Genomic DNA, 22,710 nt, shown 5'->3' with positions numbered 1-22,710 from the left:
GCACTGGCCACAAGAGAGACTTTTTACAGACTTGAGTCTGCCAAGAGACCTTGCTTTTGTTCTACAGCACCTGTTTAAATTTCATCCTTCCCAGGAGGCATTTTCCTATTAAGTGAGAGTGAGATGTAGATTCTACCCTCTGTAACACAAACAACACACGAACACTTCAGTGCAAGAAAGAAAAGTACAAAGATGGTGATACTTTGTGCGGTTCGTCAGTTGCTGTCTGTTAGCGTGTAAGCCCCATGTGGGCAGGGACCACATGCGTTGCTCTGCGCTCATCCAAGCACCTCATCTAAGAATACTCAATATGTATTATTTTGTGGTGTTTCCTATTTTGAAATATGTGTTGGCCGTGTACAGAAGAACCCGGTGGGCTGGCCGATGTTTGACGCTGTCCTTTTTGTTTCTGTCTCGATGGCGTGCTTCCAGCATTAGTCACAGGAGGGAGAGAAGGAAGAGGCTGTTCGGATGTGGATCCCGGGATCCAGGGTGTGGTAACCGACTTGGCCGTCTCTGATGCAGGGGAGAAGGTATTGTGAACTGATTTGTTAGTAAACGGCAGCGGTTACTGTCTATAATAAAATAGCCTCAGGTTCTGGTCTGTCACGGCAGTCAGTGGGACAAAGGTGCTTTTCTGAATTGTTCTCAATTGATTTAAATATTCATATTTAAACTTTCTAACTTATTTCTTCTTCAAATGTGCTTGCACTTCCTGTGTCATGTAGGTGTAAACAAAGCAACGATTGAAAAGTTATTAAAAAGATTAAAAACTCTCCTGTGTATATGTGTGTCTGTGCTCTCTGACTTCTGGTCTTTCTGCCCTGCAAACCTTTGCTTCTCACCCACTATGTCTGGCAGCTCTGGCACCCGGGGGCCCTTTTGCAACCAGATGGCGCCAAAGTAATTGAAACACCTTTTACTTTGGAATATTCTTGTTTCTTTCACCTTCCTTGACCCTCCTCTCCTTGCAGAGTTGATTTCCTGTCACCACCCACATTTCACCTACTTTTTTTGTGGTTAATTTTTAATTAATCTGACCAGTTTTTGCTTGGGACACAGCGATTCCCAAAGGGAATCTTCTTTTTTGACTTACTGCTATATACATAGGTATTAACTCTCTCTTTAAGAATTAAATACATAAAACTTCCTATTAATGTCTACTGAAAGTGAGATGTCAGAAATAGGAAAGGAGTAAAATATGATTCTGGGAGGTGGCTGGTTGGCCTCTTCCTGCTTGTCAGGGCTCCAGAGTTTAGCTTTATCTAAAATTGAATTAGGTACATTACTAGGTGCCACTATGTGTCAATGTGAAAAAATGGCAAATGTCAGATCTTCTCATGTATACAACATATTTTACATATTATATACTTTTTGTGTATATTACATAAGACTGAGAAATCAAGTCAAGGACTTTTAAAATCCAGAGAAAAGACAGCTGTGACTGAGTGTTCTTTTTTAAACTTCACAGGCCAAAATGAGCATAGGAATGTAATATTTTACTCCTTCTGATTGTAAGCTTTCTAATGTATTGCTTCTTAAAATGTTCCTGCTTTTCATCCTTTTCAGTGAAGACTTCACTTTTAAGTGTGAAGTTTGTGGTGTCCAACTGTGTTAATAGAAAAGAGAGAGTGAATTGGACAGTAATAATTTAATCTTGAATACAAAGTTGGGTGGCTCCTACCCCTAAAGTCTCCCTCTTCCACTCCAATTCAGCTACAGGTAGATAATTGAGGTTAAGTGTCTGGGTTCTTCTTTGGATTAAGCTATCTGCAAAATTTTTTGCTTAATAAGGCATTTTGAAAAATTAATACATTAATAAACCCAGGTAAAGGGCAGGATCACTTGAAATCAAACTTTTAAAAGGTGTATAATGGATATTTTGTCATTAGCTTCCTCTACAAGGTAAGGTTAGAACAAATTTCTGAAAGAATATTAAAAAATAAAATCTGACTCAAATGCAGAAATAATGGATAAATCGCCAACTGCAGTTTTAAACATTTACCACAAGGTGGCGGAACAACTCCATTGAAAACGCGAAATTTCCTGTCTTGTGTCAAACCTAGTGGCTTTTGGGCATAAGTAACCGCAGGTAGCACAGTCCAGCTCATTTCTATGGTTCTAATTTTTATAGACTATAAAAACTCTGTGCCATATGGTCTTACTACAGAAGCAGTGGAGTGTGGATGGGCCACGACAGAGCCAGAAGGGCAGCGAGAACGCCAACCATCCCTCTAGGGCGGGGGTTCTTAGAGCCTGTTCTCTCCCATAGGGTTTGGCACAGATCTAATGTCTTTAAGCTTCATCTCCATTTTCAGCCTCTGTCTTTTCTCTATCAGAGGTGCTGCTTACGAGTGAAATCTTTAATTGGCAGTCCAGGGGAAGCGGAGGTCTGGCTAGCTCATCCTGGCATCATCAGCCTAAACTAATTGAATTTAACAAGTTCAAAATTACCCGAGGACATGACCATGGCTGGCTGCTTTATATGGCTTAAAATTAGATGAGACAGTAGGCCCTTGAGGACAGGGCATCTGATGGTCTCCCATAGCGTAAGGTGTGAAGTTTACAGTGGGTGATCGATATTCATTTATTGAATGGCGTGCCATCGAGTTCAACTTGGAGTCATTCACTTGTTGAGTGTCCGTGCTATGTCAAGCATCATTCTTATAATATGGAGCACATGGACAAAGTCTCGCTACTCACTGGTTTGCATCCTAGGGAGAGAAGGCCAACAATAAATGAATAAACAAGTGTTCAATTATGGAGGCTGCAAACCATCACTATCCACGTGTGCCCTTAATGTGTGCTGTGGAAGAGACAAAGAACGAAGCATAGACCCTGTCCCTAAAGAACAGACAGTCTCCTGTGGCTGGTTCATGGCCTCTGCTGCTAGTACTTCTACTATGGCAGTCACTGGTCTGGTGATCTCTGACTGTGGTGGGATCTAGAGCAGCCCAGCTAAGCGCGCCCCTATGGCCGCGGTCTGAGTCTGGTTTCTTTTCCCAACTGCTGTATATGTTGATATCGTGAATCTCAAACATTGAGAAAAGGAGTTAAGGCCAGACATGATATTCTTTCTTTAACTTTCAATCTGTCCTCTAGAATATAAGAGGTCAGCCTGACCCAAAAGACAACTTCAATCTGGGCACAGAGAACTCAATTCACATTGTGGTTTGCACAAGGTAAATGTTGTTACTTGAGTTTTCAGGGCGTCCTTACTGTCATCCCTTGTTGTTTTAAGGGGTGATTGGGTGAAAATTGCCATCCATCTCAAACATCAACTTTGCGTGAAGGACGCTCTTGTTGTCAAGTGTTTGTTTGATTCTATAGGCTTTTATTTCTGGGAGGAAACTGAGTCAGTATAGATGAGGTAATCAAGTTTAGAGATAGCAAAGTGATTTACCCAAGGTCATACATTTTGGGACACTGCAGGGCAGCTTTTCAGAAGTAGAATGGTTATTCATTTTCTTGTTTTTTATGTATTTTAGGTGGAATGTAGAAATTTTCCAGGTTCTTCACAATCAGAGGTGAGCTGCTGCACATACCTTAAATGTATCACCAGCCTTTATTTGTGGATAATGAAAGCTTTTTCAAGAATTTGACACTTACAATTTTGTTTTTCAGATTATACAAGCCATACAGAATTTAACCCGTCTCTTATACAGCCTTCAGGTAACTACCCTCCTCTAATCTTTGACCTTGTGAATGGTTCTCTTAATGCAATTCTCTTTGATGATTCCCAGACTTTAAAAATGAGAACAAGTGAGAGGTAGGGAATGATCTTAAACGAATGACAACCTTCTAAGTGTGATGTGTTGAACTCACATGGTTTTGTAATCAGAGGCAACACCATGACTACATTTTATACCATTCTTCTCTGAAATCATAAAACAGTTCATATCTTTAAAAAATATTGATGAATATGATCTGGCTTGACATTTACAATGAAACTCTTAGGTGAGTGTAGCATGACTTCACATTTTCTGATGAAAACCTAAATTCACACCTAAACTTCTTTGACTTCTCCATGTGGCCATCAGCCTTTAGAGCAGTTAAGTAATCCATATGTTGCTTTACTCTTTTGTTTGTTCATCCACTCAACATTTATTAATTTATTAATGTTGAGGGGATGAACACACAGTGCCTGTCTCTGTGCTGACTGTGCTGAGGGCTGAGCACACAAAGGCAAATGAGCCACACAGCCTGCTCTCAAATAGCTTACTGCCTTTCAAGGAAGAGCAGACATAAAAAAGAAATCATGCTTGCATTTAGGATTAAATGGTTGGATGATCCCTTAGGCTGGGGTCCCCAAACCCCAGGGTGCAGAGTGGTACCTGTCTGGGCTGCACAGCAGGAGGTGAGCTGGGGGCAAGCGAGCAGTACCACCTGAACTCCACCTCCTGTGAGATCAGTGGCAGCATTAGATTCTTATAGGAGCGTGAACCCTGTTGTGAACTGTGCATGCAGTCTAGGGATCTAGGTTGCCCCCTCCTTATGAGAATCTAACGCTTGATGATCTGAGGTGGTACGGTTTCATCCTGAAACCATTCTCACCACATCCCAGCCCATACATTAAAAAAAAAAAAAAAAAAAACTCTTCCACAAAACAGGTCCCTGATGTCAAAAAGGTTGGAGACCACTACCTTAGACCATGCAAAGAAAGAGGCTCAGTGTGTCCGATGGCTTAATTTACTCATGAAAATGTATCTCGAAAGGATATACATGCCATGTTTGGATTGTTGAAAAATTTGTAGAAAAATTTGAGAATACAAGTAAATGAAAGAAAATGATTTCTGATTCTACAAAGAGAATTAAAATTATCATGTTGGTGTATAAGGCTCCAGATTTTAGAATTGTTCTCTGTGCACTCTTCTGTAACATGTAACTTTCTCTGTCATCAACTATTATTCTATCGCATACTTTTTAATGATTATATATTAAATTCAACTCTGTGGGGTTTATTCAATCCCTTATTGTTTACACTTTTGTATTATTAACAACACTGTAGAGGACATCCTTGTGTACTCATCTCTTTGAATACATCTGACTATTTCCTTAGGGTAAATGAGAAGAATTATTTTGTTTAGGTTTTCAATAGACTTTGCCAAAATAATCAAATCAACCACCATTCTCTCTTTTTCTTCCATTTGAAGATGGATTAGGGTATCTGATTATTTTATTTGTACTTCTTTGATTACTACTGAGACAAAACATTTTTCCCTCACTGGTTTATTATTCATTCACGCTTCATATCTTGTTGAATTTAAAAGAAAATAAAATGAAGCCTAAGTCTTCAGCAGAAAATATAAAGGCATGCTGCATTCGATGTTTTGTTATTTAGACTTCGACTCTATCAAGACTTCTTTCTCTTACGACCTTTTATTCTTGCTCTAGGACCAACATCTGAATTGTTAAAGCCTTGGATTACATTTGAATATATGACAGTGCTAATCTTATTTATTTTTCGATGCATATTTATATATCCTTCCACAAGAGCTTTTATTTTTTATTTATTTATTTTTTTGAGACAGGGTCTGGCTCTGTTACCCAGGCTGGAGTGCAGTGGCACGATCTCAACTCACTGCAACCTCTGTCTCCCAGGCTGAAGCCATTCTGCCACCTCAGCCTCCCAAGGAGCTGAGACTACAGGCGTGTGCCACCAAGCCTGGTTAGTTTTTCTATTTCACCATGTTGCCCAGGCTGCAGTCTAACTCCTGGGCTCAAAGTGATCTACCTGCCTTGGCCTCCCAAAGTTCTGGGATTACAGGCATGAGTCACTGCACCCAGCCCCACAAGGGCTCTTAAACAAGTTTCTTATCTCTTGCCAACATCATTAAGTTAAAATTTCATTATATTTTTGAATTAAATTGGAGAGAATCAACACCTTTACCATAATCACTTGCTTGTCTTATAAAAGAACATTGGTCAGTCATCTCTTATTCTATGATTTGCTGGAGAGCTTTGTAATTGTCTTCATATGGTATGATATGTGTGTATATGTATTTTTTTCACTAAGTTTATTCATATGTCTCTTTGCTGCTATTGTGAATAATTTTTTTTTTCATTTTGTGTCCCCAGTGGTTGTTGCTAATATAAATAAAGGTATTGATTTTGGGGTACTTACATTGTAACTGGTAAACTCATTGAAATTTATTTTTCATTTTAATAGTTTTTCCATTGATATTTTGAAGTATTCCAGGTAGAAAATTAAAAATTAGAAAATAATGATATTATGGCTATTTGTCAATAATTACATGAATTTCATTTTCTTGGCTTACTGCTTAGGCTAGGACTTTTGAAAATGTGTTAAATCATAGTGGTAATAGCAAGCTCTTTGTCTTGTTCAAGATTTAGTGAGAATGCTTTTAGTGTCTTAGGTTAGATGTGCGGTTCTGGAGTTGATGTTAGAAATCAATGTATCATGTAAGACAACTAATCTTTCTTTTAAATGTCAGCTGGGAAGGGATACAGTTTGAGCACCAGCCATTAACTTGGGGGATGAAAACATTGAGCATCCTGGCTAGTGTTGCCGGATGAAAACACTCACAAGGTCATGTGTCTTCTTTTCAACCCTGAATGCAGCCCTGTGTAGATTCAAGGTTCAGAAAAGCTGGATCACCTGAATGACCTAATTTTTGCAACACATTAGGTTAAACCAACATGGGAAATATCAAAGTCTACAGTGAATTCTTTTAATCTGAGCTGGTCGAAGGCCATGGGCTTTGAAAGATTTCTGTTCATGGCACAGTCGTCTTTTTTGAAGCTGAATGTCTTATATGTGACTGAAGTTTTTACATAAACAATTTTGAATCAGGTGGAATGAAATTTGATCCCTGTATTAGGAAAATAGAGTTAGAAATGAGGCATAGACAGGGCTAAAAGGAAAAGACACAGATATTCTAGCAAAGTAAAGTTAAGAGAGTGAATTGGGAATTTCCCTAAACTTGAAAAGCAAGTGCTGTTCTCTGTCCTAAATATAAATGTAAACTTTAAGTGTGAAGATTATTCATTTAGCTTTAAATGAATATTTAAATTTAGATGAATATCCGATCTTCAGATTCCAGCTCTATGCAAGGGAAAAGAATGGCCTTATCCCAAATGTTAGATAGACATGAAGAATACCTCACAGAAGCACTTAATTACTGTAGCTGTAACTCTTACGTGAGAGTTATTGTCTGTGGTAGTTTTGACATATAAAGTATTGGATTTTTGTTTGTCTTACCATACTGGTCCCTAAAGATTTATTAGAATTAAGTGGTGATGTACAGTCTACAATTTTCTTTAGCCAGATCAACAGAGTCCTGAGTGGCTCATTGTGTGCTAATTATTTCATATTTAAAGATCATAGTAATTAATACCTATTCTGGATGATAATAATTGTTTTATTTATAACAACTCCCAAAAGCCACTAAATATTCATGTGTCTGAAATTTTAAAGATTAGTTTCCAAATTTAAAAATATGAATTTTCTTTCAAAAGGCCCCAGTGAATACATTTTTGAGTCGTATTCCAAGACAAGTATGAATTTAAAATATACCTTAGTTCTTTAACTTTCAAAAGTATAGGAAACTGCTGAGCTGACAAAGAACATATGGTCAAATCCCCATCTTCCCAACATCTGTTATATGGACAGTTTAAAAAATTCTTAGGAAGGAAAAATGTGAATTTATCCCTAGGAGAGAAATGATTTCTCATATGGAGTCAAAACATACACACATACTCAGTATGTGTCCATTTTCAATTTGTCCCTTCTGTACTGCTTTGCACTCTAAATGGGAACTTTTAAAATTAAAAGCTTCCAAGGGCATTCACAGAGATCTTTTTGGTTTTGTGGAATCCTTCCAAATCTTGGTAATTATTTCCTGTGATGTTGCCAAACTTTTCATAGGCAGATATCGTAACTCAAAATGTTTTTTTAATCTGGTTGGTAATGTCCTCTGGGCTTTAGAGTATCTATTTTCCCTTAATCATTTCAGCCTCCTGTTAGCGATCTATTAAACAAATAAATTTCAGCTTAGTTTTTTTGTACATGACCTTCCTGCTATAATACAAAGATATAACAGTAATGAGACTAGCTTTAGCCACTTGCATATCTCCTAAAAATAGTATTAACTGCTATTCTCAGGCATTATGTTATAAAAACATTATTTACCTAAAGTCTCCAAATAGTTGTTTTTTATTTTTATGTCTTCATAATGCAATGTAGCTCAAGTAATTTCTGGTTTGGGACTCAAAGGAAGGATACTACTAGGTTTATGTGGATTCTTAAGTTCTCATGAATGATTGACTAGGGAGAGACCTCAGCAAGAGAGTGAGATGTAGGACAGGAATGCACAGCCTTGTGAATTTATGTGCCGAGTTCGTATTCAGAAGACTCGCTTAACTATCACCCAACCACCAGCAGCAAACTACCTTCCCACAGGAGAGGATAATATTGCTTTTGGGCTTTGTTTCTTTTCTCTATAAATTCACAGGTCCTACCCCTAGGACAGATGTAGACAAGCCTCTCTGGAACGCCAAAAATCTTGCCTTTGGAGGTAACTTAGAAAAAGGCCAGAAATATTGAGAGAAATGAATTCGGGCCTGCGTTTTGTGTTTCGAGGTAGTTCCAACCGAAAGGGTAAACAATAACCATGGAAGCTTGTGTTCAGTGATTTTTCCTCTGTCTGCTCTGACAGGCCGCCTTGACCATTCAGGACAGCCACATTGAGATCCACAGGCTGGTTCTCCAGCAGCAGGAGGGCCTGTCTCTCGGCCACTCTATCCTCCGAGGCGGCCCCTTGCAGGACCAGAAGTCTCACGACGCGGACAGGCAGCATGAGGAGCTGGCCAATGTGCACCAGCTCCAGCACCAGCTCCAGCAGGAGCAGCGGCGCTGGCTCCGCAGGTGTGAGCAGCAGCAGCGGGCGCAGGCGGCCAGGGAGAGCTGGCTGCAGGAGCGGGAGCGGGAGTGCCAGTCGCAGGAGGAGCTGCTGCTGCGGAGCCGGGGCGAGCTGGACCTCCAGCTCCAGGAGTACCAGCACAGCCTGGAGCGGCTGAGGGAGGGCCAGCGCCTGGTGGAGAGGGAGCAGGCGAGGATGCGGGCCCAGCAGAGCCTGCTGGGCCACTGGAAGCACGGCCGGCAGAGGAGCCTGCCCGCGGTGCTCCTTCCGGGTGGCCCCGAGGTATGGACCTTCTGCGGTGCTGTGAGGCAGCCTCTCAAAGACAGGGGTGGGCCTGGGGGCTCCTAGGACACTAACCAAACATCTGTCATTTTGGATTTGTGTAAGACCTCATGAGGATTTTTCAATTTGTAGGTAGCCAAAGCTGGAAGCTTTCAGAGATAACGCATATCCATTTTGACTTAAAATATGGACAGTGCGGGCCAGGCGCGGTGGCTCATGCCTGTAATCCCAGAACTTTGGGAGGCCGAGGCGGGAAGATCACCTGAGGTTGGGAGTTCGAGACCAGCCTGGCCAACACGGTGAAACCCCGTGTCTACTAAAAATACAAAAATTAGCTGGGCTTGGTGGCGGGCCCCTGTAATCCCAGCTACTCAGGAGGCTGAGGCAGGAGAATCACTTGAACCCATGAGGCGGAGGTTGCAGTGAGCCGAGATCACGCCATTGCACTCCAGCCTGGGTGACAAGAGTAAAACACCATCTCAAAAAAAAAAAAAAAAAGGACAATGTGAGGGCCCAAGTCCTATGGGATCACTGCACTCTGCCTGAGATGCCCTTACCTGAGGAACAAACATAGAATCAAGTTGTCCTAGAAAGGCCAGGGTGGGTTTGTCCTGGAGGCACACTCACTGTGAGCGTGCTCTTTTTCCAGTATTTGAAGGACTCTCTTCATATGATCTGTCTTAAGAGTTCTATTAGATGTAGCTTTTAGAAGATCAATTAACTATGAATATATACTATAGGCACTGAATTTAGCAAGTATAATACTATTCTGTTATGCTGAGCTGCTTCTCTTTGTAAATTTGATATAGTAAATTCAAAATCCATTTCACTAATAAGAGTTATTTATTTGCATCTTTTCTAACCATGCTTGAGAATCCTATTCGTCCCAGGAGTTTATTTTCTTGTGTTATGTGCATGTATGTTTTTTTATTGATAGTGCCTAAAGTTGTAGAAGTTGATAAGCTTACAAGATCTCTGTTGCAATCTGTTTTTCCTTTTAAGTTGGCTAAATTATGTTTATTGCAAACTCCTCATGTATATATGGATATGTTTTCAACTTTTTTATTTAGCAAAAGTAAAAACTGCTGCTTTCTCTGATTAAAATAAAGTGGAAACACTTTAATGTCATAGAGTGCCACTTTTTTTGTTGTTGTGGTTAAAGATATGCCATGCATAGCGAATTGAAGTTTTTGGTACTAGCTCATTAAAAGAGTATGGGAGAGGGGAGGGAGAAAAGAAGTGGTAATCTTGACCTCACTTTTACTGAAATCTTGATTCCTAAGATTCTCTCAGGAATAAATACTTTATGAAACTTGTATAAGTTAGAAAAATTATTGTACTTTTCCTCTGTTTCTTTACACAGGTAATGGAACTTAATCGATCTGAGAGTTTATGTCATGAAAACTCATTCTTCATCAATGAAGCTTTAGTACAAATGTCATTTAACACTTTCAACAAACTGAATCCATCAGTTATCCATCAGGATGCCACTTACCCTACAACTCAATCTCATTCCGACTTGGTGAGGACTAGTGAACATCAAGTAGACCTCAAGATGGACCCTTCTCAGCCTTCGAATGTCAGTCACAAACTGTGGACAGCCGCTGCTTCCGGCCATCAGATACTTCCTTTCCACGAAAGCAGCAAGGATTCTTGTAAAAATGGTAATTAACACTTTAAACATCATCTGTATAGTTTGAACAAGAAGTTGTCCCTCTGAATGGTTGGCTCTTGTGTAGAGTGAATCAAAGTCCTCCCTAGCATGGGAATAAATTGGTACTGATGAGCTGGAGTTTGCGGCATTCACTTTTCTTTGGGGAAGTCTGGGGACAGCCTTTGCTTGTAAGTTACCTAGACAAGTGAGACCATGGTCATAGGGCTTAGAGAATGCTCACAACATGTGAGAACCAGACAGGATTTTTAGATGTGTGGGTTAAAATAATAATGTCCTCTTAAAAGTAAAGCAACTTGATATTTACTCCCCACTATTGTGGACCCCACTACATCCTGAAACACCTATGTTGACACTCAGAAATAACAGATACCAACAGGGTTGGTAGTGGGACTTTATCAGGGCAATTTCCTGTAACGTTAGTGAAATCTTCTGTACTGCTATTAAACACCCAAAATGAAACTGTTAACATCATTTGTCATTGTAAAAAAAAAAAAAAAAGTGTTGTCTCTCCATAAGTACCTCATAATAACACAATTTGCTAATCCCATTAAAGCATTTGCCAAGTATAAATGAAAGGCAGCTCGTGTTACCAGCTCCACATGAATCCGAGTGATTTAAATCTATGTCTATTATAAATTGTTTTCTGGGGGATATGAGGTAGGGAATGAGAAGAACTTGAAACCTCTCTACCGAAAAACAGATGGTATGCAATAGAATAAACAAATGGCTGGCCACATGGATGTGAAATAAATCACCCACAGCAAAATGTTTCAGAAACATAAAACAAGCAGTAGTATAGAAGTCTTCAGAACTGGATACAGATTTGTTTCTATGCTTAACATATATTCTTAGTTTGTCAGTTGGAGGATAATTTTTCAGCAACAAAAAGGTTTGAAGGTATTTGGCTTCTCCCAATTCAAGAGTGATAATTCTGATACTGCTTATAAGTTGATTTATTACTGATCCAAAAGGTGTTGATTCTTAATAGTGGCTAATTCTTTACATTACTTAAGTCACCGTGGTAACATTCTTCTTTCTTGTCAGCATATAGGAGAGAATGAAATAGTTTCTTAAAGTATTATTTCAGATATTCTTTAGATAAAGAAAAAATATGATGGAATAGTTCAGATTAAATAAAAGGTCAAGCAAAATTTTGAAAAATGTAACTTCTTTAATATATTATCTTGCAACTTTACTACAATAGAGAGCAGATTGCAGAATGCTTTTTCTAAGCACATGTTGCTTTGCTGTGTTGGTTCATTAATCTGCTATTTACAGTGCTTCATGTGGTTTTGTCAGCATGGTTTTACATACTGGCTTTGGTATAATTCCGAAACTCAGTTTGAGTTAAACCACATTCAGCTTTTGTTTAAAAGAAGCATGTCTCTTTTACTTTTTGTGTATCTCCCATCTTTTTCTATTGACTTGTGCTTCAAAGTAAAAACTTTTTAAACCATTTGGCAGCATACTTGCAGTAGATAGAAAATGTACTAAGGAAATAAACAGTGATTATATACAAAACCAGTCTATCCACATGTAAGGAAGTAGAGCCAAAGGAAATGCTGAGAAATGTACTTACGCTTAAGAAATTGTATGTCCAGAGTAGGCCAAGGACGCTCAGGACATTGACAGGAGAGAGGAAAATCAACTTTGGCTTAAATCTCTCAGGAACATCCTGGTTTATATAAGTAGGGATTACATCAGAAATGCTGTGTGTACTGTTCACCACTGGAGTTTTGCAACTAGTCAAAAAACCTTATTTATGTTTGTTTACTTCATGATAAGCAATTTCTACAGGAGAGAAAAGAAAGTCAGAGAATAGGCAGTGATAAGAAAGTGGATTGAAAATAGGATATATACACTTAAGAGAGTGGTCAAGGCTAGATAAAATTATTCAAACCCTCCAGAGCTTTCACAGCTTTTATCATTGACAGTAACACAACATCAGCCACTGGTGATGGCCTTAGCTAGGCTCCGTGGGCGCTTGCCACACATGATCTTGGGGGACAGTGACTGCGGGGGGCCGGACAGGAAGAAGCAGGCTCCAGGGTGTGCTGGGTGGTAACAGATGATGTGCCAGAACCAAGGACCAGGCAGTGTCGTTGTCCCCTCTTCTGTGTTTTGCTACTGAATCTGGGTGAGTGGCCATCAGTAACCACTACTGAGGATCTCCATAGTTCACTGTAATCTGGCTAACATAATTTGCCTATAATGTTGTGGGCTGGTATTTTAGCTAAATGTGAACTTAACCATGATTTCATTCAGGCTTCAGTCACTCTTTCATTGTTAGGCCATAAGGTCAGCCGTTCCAGGTAACATCTTAAAGAATGGTTTGCCCTTTTGCCTAGTCTGGTACTGTCGATAGATGATCAGCTCAGATCAGTGAAAATGTGAATTTCTGGAACAGTAAGGCTGATGGGAAAAATTGTATATAAATACAATTCTCCAATGTGTTTAGATACCACCTAGATAGGAATTTCTGTTGGTTTTTTCAGTACAGCCTCAGCAGACATTTTTGTGCTCTAATTGTGATTGGTTTCTGAATTGCTCTACCCCCACCCCTGCCACCAGTAATTATATGACACATCAAATTTCAGGCACTGTGCTAAGGTTTTACATGGGGAAACTCATTTAATACTCACAACAACCCACTGAGATGGTTCTGTCCTTTGAGAGGGGCAGCTGGGATACAGAAAGGTCAAGTAACTTGTCCAGGTCACATAGCTAGTAAATGGCAGAGCCGGGAATTGAACCTGGGAAGATTGGCTCTAGAGCCCATGCTGTCAATCATTACACTATACATTCTGAATTGCTTTTTTTTTTTTTTTTTTTTTTTTTGAGAAGGAGTCTCTCTTTGTCGCCCAGGCTGGAGTGCAGTGGTAATATCTTGGCTCACTGCAACCTCCACCTCCCGAGTTCAGGTGATTCTCCTGCCTCAGCCTCCTGAGTAGCTGGGATTACAGGTGCCCGCCATCACACCTGGCTGATTTTTGTATTTTCAGTAGAGACGGAGTTTCGCCAGGTTGTCCAGGCTGGTCTCAAACTCCTGACCTCAAGTAATCCACTGGCCTTGGCCTCCCAAAGTGTTGGGATTACAGGCTTAAGGCACCACACCCAGCCTAAATTATTAATTTCTAGAAAGCTGTTTTGAGCTGTACTTTTTTTTTTTTGAGATTGAGAGTCTCACTCTGTCGCCCAGGTTGGAGTTCAGTGGCGTGATTTTGAATCACTGCAACCTCCACCTCCTGGGCTCCACCTCGTGGACTCACTGCAACCTCCCACTTCAGCCTCCTGAGTAGATGGGACTACAGACTTGCACTATGCCCAGCTAATTTTTGGCTTTTTTATAGAGACGGGGTTTCCCCATATTGCCCAGGCTGGTCTTGAACTCCTGGACTGAAGCGATTGGCTGTTTCAGCCTCCCAAAGTGCTGGGATTATAGGCATGAGCCACCGCGCCCAGCCATGAGTTGTACTTTTTAAAGAAGTTGGTTTAGATATAGAACTAATCTAATCCTTTTGTAATGCCTAGTGGGATGTTCATGATTAAGGACCAGGTTTTTGTTTTTATTGGTTTTTTTTTTCTCCCCTCCTTCCCTTTTTAATAGTAACATTTGGAAAATATTTCTAAATGTTTTGGATTACTGTGGCCAACTCTTGCATGGGGCCTGAACATTTTCAGTATCATAAATACTCTTTAGCTTTACTTTTTTCCCATAAGGGATATTTTCTTAAAAATATTTTGTTTCTCTAATGTTGCCTAATAATAAACCCATGTTATCTGTAAATATTTCTTAAGATAGCACTTTAAAGAACTTTACTTTCCAGTTTTGGAAGTTATTTCATGAACAAAATTCTTGGATGTTCAAACATTAAATCCAAATTGGTATTTTATTTGTGGTGGAAGAGATGGTTGGTTTAAGAACTTTTTCTGTACTCCTCTGTGGGACACCAGCCAAGACTACAGAATATTTGAATTTCCTTAAACAATAGTCTCTGTGGGACAATTGCTATGTAATCGGCCCTATGAGATGCTCAACAGCATTACTCTGAAAGGCAAAAACAAAGAAACAACAATAAAAAACCCAACATTTTATCCTTGTGACTTTTTTTCTCCTAGCTTTAACATTTTAGAACTATATATTGAATGCATCTATATGTTATTTGCCTTTTTCATTAACAGGAAACATTTTATGGTGTAAAAATCTGAAATCCTAATCTCCCTTTTCAGTTGTATTTTTCTGTATGCCTCAATATTTGCAGGTTTCCCAAAAGTTCTCTTCAGTTCAGTTAAAGCATTATGATTTTGTTATGCGTATGCTAAAATGTAAGTCAAGCCAAATTTTATGTTAATAATATAGATACTGGGAAAAAAGTAACTTGATTAAGTTTGGGTTCTCTTTCCTTTTACTACATATTAGAATTTGGTGCCAAGGAAACTATTTTCAAAATTCAAAGCATTGTATTTAGAATACCTCATCTTGATAATTTTTTTTAAGAGACAGCTCTGTTAAACTTTGACAAGTTTTTTATGTAAGGGAAGAAAATAGAAAATTTCCAAATGAAAACCTATGCCATACTTAGTATTTAAATAACAGTCTTAAGAAGTGAGAGGATGATAATTTCTCATGTTTTAAAATATTTCATAATTCAGAAATTGACACCTTACTTGTGTAATCTATATGGAAAGAAGCTTTGCCCAAAGAACTTTAGGCAATTTTCCTGGAAATTGAAACTGGTATTAGACACCATAAACTTCTATGATGTGAGTGTATTTGAAGAGGGGGAATGTATTTGTTGACTAGGGCTGCCATAACAAAGTACCACAGGCTAGGGGGCTTAGACAACAGAAATTTATTTCTTCAGTTCTGGAGGCTAGAATTAGAGATCAAGGTGTTGGCAGCCTTGGTTTCTTCCGAGGCCTCTCTCCTTGACTTGCGGATGAGGTGGCCACCTTCTTCCTGCGTCTTCACCTGGTCTTCCCCCTGTGCCTGTCTGTGCCCCAATCTCTCTTTATATCAGTGATATTGGATTAGGGCCCACCATAATGACCTCAATTAACTTTATTCTTTAAAGCTGTATCTACAAATACATTCTGAGCTACTGGGGGTTAGGACCTCAACATGTGAATTTTGGGGGGACACAGTTCAGCTCTTAACAGGGGACAAAATGATGATTTTTCTCCCTACCATAGTTTTAGGTGTCATGAAGGCCTTGATTTAATATTAAAAAGCCTGAATTTTATATATACCAAAGTTGAACTATAACAACATTGTTAGTTTTTTGACTTGGTAAGGGAAGTGAGTTGAACTTTGGAAAGAAAATAATAATTACATAATAATAAAATTGTGATGAATATTTATATCTGTATATTGATAGATGTTGAAGCCTGTTATCAAGCCTAGTTCAACACATAGAAATTAAGGCAGGAATATTGAATCCATTTCCTATTTAGTGAAACTAGAGCAGAAAATATTGAGTCTATAGGTTTATTTCCTACTTATAGTTTTATTTCCAAGCCTAGGCCTTAACTAAGGGGCTTTGGGAATTGTGAGTGCTCTGATTGGGAGGGACATTACGTGCCTTTATTTGGGATTGCTTAAATGAAAACAAAGCTGAAGGGTTGAAGACATTAATTACAACATCAAATTATTATCCAGAGATATATATAGGAGTCTGAGGAAATCATCTGGCAACTCTTTCTTCTAGAATCGTGACTATCACATTAGGTTATGTTTTAAAGGAAACTATAATATTGCTTGCTCTTGGTAATCTATATCATGACAAAAATATAAAGTACTGGGCTCAAGGGCTTAATTTTCATCTTTCTCATCGACAAGTGGAGATGATTGACTTTAGCCTTTTGCAGATTTTATACAAGGAAAAGGAAAGATGACATTCGCTTGTAGAGCCTGGTGAGCCAGGAGTGCTTACTGCCAACTTCCTGATTGCATATTTCTCTGGGGGCAGGTTGGCTATGTGAGCCAACTGGGCCAGGGCCATCCCGCCTCAGCACACAGAGCCTAAGACACAGCAGGAGAGCAAAACCAGCAGGTGGGTGGATTCAGAGGCAGCCAGCCAGCCATGCGGGTGTCTGTTCATCTCTACCCTGGGTTCCAGTTTAGTTTGGACAAGCTGCTGAAGTGTGGGAGTCCACATGGTGTGAATGCTCCAGAGAGCATCAGAGGTTAGGCCTGGCCCTGGCCATCCTGAGCTTTAAAAATGAAAAAAATAATACATGCACACATATACACACACACACATGGTCTATGGGCTACATGTTTGACCTCTCTAGTATGATGTGGCTTTACTCTCAAAGAGACTAAGGCTTGGGTTTGGAGGGGAAATTTGTATACCAAACATAACTGAAGGATGAGGCTTGCTGCCTTCAGTCACAGTGACTGATGGGGTAATAATCTGGCTTCAGCAAAGGAAAGGAAGCATCACTGTCTCCATGTATCAGAATCTGGGGACTGTCTTCTCCCCATCCAGCTATGCAGATTTTGTTTTTAAGGTTTGCTTAAAATGTGGAATGTTCGGCTGAGTACCATTGATTTATGTTTGCCTAAGAAGAATGTGACCATCTGTCTTAGAGGGTGGCACGCTTTTCCTTAAAGGGTCCTATAGTAAATATTTTAGTTTCTGCAAGCCATCGGATCTTTGTTACAACTAGTCAACTCTGTCATTGTAGCTTGCAAAGCAGCCATAGACAATATGTAAATAATAAGTTTAGCTGTGTTCCAGTGAACTTTCTAAAAACAGGTGGCTGTAGTTTGCCTACCCCAGAGGCTGGTTTCCAAACTTTCTTTTCCTCCACTTAAGTTGAGGAGTGACAATTACACTCCTCCTTGTTTGGAATGTTCACCTTTGGGTGAATTAATAGTGCAATATTGTATGGCATTTCATGACATTCAAAAGCAGATTTGAATTCATGATCTCATTTGCTCTTTATAATGATTTTGTGAAATGATGGTTACTGTCTCTGTAAAGAGACAACTTTTCTCTTTCACTTTTTGTTCAGTCTCTGAAAACATAAATTCAGGAAGAGATAGCCGAATATACTAGATGGAGTTTAAGGCCAGTGGCTTAAAACTTGGAGAAACCCTTCTCCCCAATTCCAGCTCCCCAAATTCTGTGATGGTATTGAGGAGGGTCACCCTCTGACTGTGCAGCTAATGAGAAGTAAGATACATGGATAGGAATTTGTTGCTAGAATCATGCTTCCCATAGCTGGCTATGCATCAGAGTTTGCTGTGGCGAACAAAAAAAGAATACAGGTTCCTCTATTCAGAGATTGTGATTTGAATCAGGGCTTGGCTGGAGCCTGCAAACTTGTGTATCTAACATTCTTCTTAGTTGATTCTGAAGCAGCCAGCCTGACGCATGTCCCCGGATTGCTGGCCTGGGATACTGGACTTGATATAAGAGAACTTTGCTTCAAACCCTGGACTCTGGCTCCTACTGCCGTGTGATCCCTAAGTCTTAGTTTCCCCATCTGTACAAATGGGAAGGAAGTGTTAACATAATTATTTTTTAAAATGCCTGGCATGTCCCGGGGATCCAGTGAGCATCAGCTTCCTTCCTACATTCTGGAAATAATGTATTCCGATTGTGATTCAGGGGTCGCCTGCCAACAAAATGAAAGTGTTTCCTAAACGTTGTTAGAAAGCCAATAGTTTAAAATATAAAATAATTAGCTGTAAATTGGGAAATTTTTTACTCAGATTGGAAATACATTAGAATAAAAAGGGTAACTATCTTTCCATATCAATCTCAGAGGAGGTGTTTGTCAGTGGATCACCAGAATTGTTTTGGGGACGAAGCTCTGATAGCACAGCATTTTGCTTCTTCCTTTTGTTCCTCTGTCTACTGGAACAAGTTACGTAAGTCAACCACATTTTTAGAACCAGATATAAACACCCAAGTGTCAGATACTCTGACAACATGACTGAACATCACCTCCATTTGGGATGGAAAGCTTCCTATCTACAGACCATCCAACACTTGTTGGTTACATTATGTAAATATACCCCCAGGAAGACTTCTAATTGTACTTTGGTTTCTGGAGTGGGCTCTCCTACTAGAAAGAAAATGTCAAAAGCAGCCTACAGGAATATTCTAGTGTAAACTATTTGTCATTTTAAGTCTATAGATTCTGTTCTAGTTTATCACCTTAATCTCTTTTTGAGTTTGGTTATCCTGAATCAATTTGTACTTGTTAGTTCTGGAGAAACTGATAAAAATCATGGTTCAGCATCGCCAGAAAGCATCTCTTGTTAGCACTTATAATTTGAATTATATGGGGTAATAATTTATGTAATGTCTGTCCCACTAGAGAGAAAGCTTCATGTGGGTAGAGCATTACATATTTCTCTCTTGTTAACTGCTCTATCACCAGCAGCAAGTAGTGTTTGATATATGATGAAGATTTGATAAACATTTATGAAATGAATGGAGGAGTCCAGGTCCACAGTCATTAGCAGAAATGAAAGCAACCATGAGCTGAAGCCACACAGTTGACTCTTTTACTGAGGCATTGAAAGAAGTTGAGGTATCAGAGAAATGGGGTGTGTAATGGTGGTTATCACTGGCAGGATAGATGAGTGTCTCCGGCTAGCTAATTGGATCAAGTGTTTGCTTTAAACTTTTTGTAATATGGTGCATGTTAGATAGCATTCTTAAAATGTTGGGGTAACTGTAAGATTGTTTGCCTTTAATATCTTACTGGATTCCTAGTAGTAGACTTAAAAAATTACAAACTTTTCTTCTGCCTCATTAGTATTGGAGTAAATTTATCAATGTATAGTACTATATGTATCAGTTTGGCATAGGTACTTTTTGTTCAGTTCTAGAGATCATCTTTTTTTTATTTTACTTTAAGTTCTTGGATACGTGTGCAGAACATGCAGGTTTGTTGCATAGGTATACATGTGCCATGGTAATTTGCTGTACCTATCAACCCGTCATCTAGGTTTTAAGCCCCTCATGCATTAGGTATTTGCCCTAATGGAGAGCATCTCTTTACATGAGTTATTTTTCCATTAGAATATTGTATACATGTAGCCCCCATATGGCCATGCATAGGAGTTGAGAACTTAAAAAGTTAAAATGTGTTTCCCATAAAATGCTTTATGGTACCCTGAGCTTTAGAAATGAATCCAGTGCTGTCATTGTAGGAAGATGACACATTTACCATTTAATTGTTATATCAATAACAATTAGTCAGCTTATCTGTTCACTGGGGTATTTCTTTTTTAACCATAAAGTAGCTTGAATACCATGACATCAAGCATGGGTGGCCAGTTCAACATCAATGAAACACTTTCTTAAACTCTTTTTTCTTCTGCTAAATCCTACTTAACAGTTCAGTGCATCTCCCCAGGCAAAAACAATTAGTATTTGTTTAGTTAAATGTGCTCCTAGAATGTGAACCAATTTCCCTGGCATGGCCTTCTAGTTATCAGCCTTAAAATGTTGCCTGAAACATCAAATATTTATTATAGCCAAACTTAAAATGAAGTGTGGTTGAATCTTAAGAAATAGATCTCTTTGCTTTACCCCAGACTGACTGAAACATACTTGTGTTCTTAGTGGGTCACTTTTCAGACACAGCCAAGGAGGAAGAGTTGTTCTGCTCAGACCTTTGACCAGATGATAAATAAGCCTGGGCCTTAGTTTTGATCTGTGGAGATGTTAATTTGCCATGATAAATCACTGTTGAATTTCCTTGAATAAGGGGCCACAGTATCCATTCTCTTTCTGGATAAGATATTAATTCAGTTTAATTTGAAATGTTAATGCTTGGATTGAAGATTTACCTAAGGAAAAATGTAGGCTTCCAAAGGGTGTAGTTATGCAGGATAGGTTTCTGAGCCTTTTGCTGAACAATTTCATAGTAAGGCTGTTCAAATTTAATTATTTTCACAGTGACTCTTTTCCATACTCTTTTTGTACAAGTTTTATTACACTATGGCTTTTTCTTTCTAAAACATAACATGGTGCATGTTTGTATGAAATACAGAATATTTGGATCGTCCACTAGAAATTCGGGAGACTCTGCTTCTCTGATGAATTGAGGCTGTTTTTAAGGAATGGTGCTGTAAGGCTTTGGAAGAACCGTTTACAAGCAAAACATTGGCAGAGTTTTAATTTTATTTAATGACCTGCTTCCTACCAGTGATCTCGGCACCCTGTGCAATGATTTGCAATCAATTAATCATACAGAATGAATGCTGTAACACTGCAATAAGGGCATTGCACTCTAAGAGTCTCATAAATCCGCCAGAAACAAAAAACAGGAATTGCATGCTCAAAGACTTCCTCATGCAAAACCCCAGATGAAAAGGTGATTTTATGTTCTGTTTTCTAAAGTGTCCTGAGAAGCCTTAAGACTTTCTTGTGGATTCTGAGTTTTGAAGTTTCCATTTCTCAAAGACTGTTTGGCCCTTTACTGGGCTGTCATCATAGGATTCTATAAGTTTTCGCCTCATTCAGTTTAGTCACTGATCATTTAGATGGGGGAATTCTTGATTCTGAATTACCAAGAGAAGCCCATGGCTTTGTGTTTTCCTCCGAATTTAGGGCAGTCACTTTCAACTGCAAGAGGCCATATTTTGGGGAGCCTTTGTAGAAATGATTCAGAAAGGAGACATGTTTCCATCCTGGGAATACACTGACATTTGCTAGAGGCAGATGGCAGAAGATAGGATAGTGTGACATCAGAAGTCAAGGAGGCTTCACATACTTGGCTTTGCCGAAAGCTTCTGGAATCTGCGTGTTCAGGATCTTAAGCTTGTGTGCTTGTCATTTCAGATGTGCCCTTGCAGTTAACTGTTTAACTATGATGGATTTTTTTTTCTAATTTTAGCATAGTAAATATAGAGCTATTAAACATTCTTAAAATTATATAAGCCTAAACCCTTGGATGTGTGTATATTGTGTTGTCTTTATTCATTTTCATATGGTTCTGTTTTTGGAATGTTCTTATAACAAGAACATGGAAGTTTAATATATATTCCATCTGACTAAAACTGAACCCTCTTTAAAGAAACTAAAGGTTTTCAAAGCTGTTTTACTTCCAATGAGTAGTTTAAACTTCTAGTTCATGATGGATTTATTCCTATCAAAAAGTTGTACTATTTTTGATTACTTGTTAATGTATCCAGATTGGCATGTTAGACACAAGTAGAGCACATCCTGTATTTTTGGATGCTTGATGCTTCTGTTCAGCATAAGCCCTAAAAAATACCAAGTTTTGCAAATGCAAAGTACTTTTCATTGGCATGGAAATTGGAGGGAAAAAACACAATGAATATTTTGGCCAAAATGTGATGGTCTGTTAGTCAGCATCTGGTAATGCGGCCATATTTTGCATTCAGGCTCCAGTATGACAAAGTGCAGTTGTACATTGACATCTCCCCCGGGACTGTGGACTGGAACCACATCTACTTTGAAAGGTAATACTGCAAGGGGGGTGCTTAGCCTTCTTTTAGGGTACTCCACTCAACTACCTACATAATTTGGTTTTTAAAATGTTTTGGTTTATGCTAAACAAGCAGTCTGAGATAAAGCATGGTAAAAAAAAACTCAAATACTAAATTTGTCTTTATGAGCTCCCTTTCTCTGATGAGCTGGCTATGAGTCCGTTACCTTCATGAATATGGAGCAAAAAGCCTAAATCTGAACTCTGTCGGCTGGAAGCAGACAAAGTACTGGGAAAAATTACATCAAAGTGTGCTACTGGTAGAAGTTATCATTGGTCTTGGCAAGACTACAGAGGGTTTTTTTCAAATGCTGCTGCCAGTAAATTAAAATATTTTCTCTTTGTATTTGTCGGGTAAGAGATATAGATATATAGGTAAGATGAATATAT

General features: G+C 39.0%; 1 protein-coding gene across 7 annotated transcripts in view; it reads left to right on the top strand.

The window, feature by feature from the left end:
* ARHGEF28 (Rho guanine nucleotide exchange factor 28) overlaps window positions 1-22,710 on the top strand; it is a 314,548-nt gene that overhangs the window by 273,759 nt on the left and 18,079 nt on the right. For 5 of the 7 annotated variants that reach the window (XM_016953152.4, XM_001151239.8, XM_054684292.2 and 2 more), the window contains 6 exons: window positions 433-533; window positions 3,489-3,527; window positions 3,625-3,672; window positions 8,679-9,164; window positions 10,528-10,828; window positions 22,217-22,294. In XM_016953152.4, coding sequence (XP_016808641.3) covers window positions 433-533; window positions 3,489-3,527; window positions 3,625-3,672; window positions 8,679-9,164; window positions 10,528-10,828; window positions 22,217-22,294 — 1,053 coding nt within the window. The remainder of the gene's footprint in view (window positions 1-432; window positions 534-3,488; window positions 3,528-3,624; window positions 3,673-8,678; window positions 9,165-10,527; window positions 10,829-22,216; window positions 22,295-22,710) is intronic. The other 2 variants (XM_001151367.8, XM_003950527.6) reach the window with 1 other exon arrangement.

The sequence above is a fragment of the Pan troglodytes genome, chromosome 4 (genome assembly GCF_028858775.2).
Source record: "Pan troglodytes isolate AG18354 chromosome 4, NHGRI_mPanTro3-v2.0_pri, whole genome shotgun sequence".
Taxonomy (NCBI): domain Eukaryota; kingdom Metazoa; phylum Chordata; class Mammalia; order Primates; family Hominidae; genus Pan; species Pan troglodytes.
Note: the sequence above shows the minus strand (reverse complement) of the source record. Positions and strands in the feature narration are given on the sequence as shown.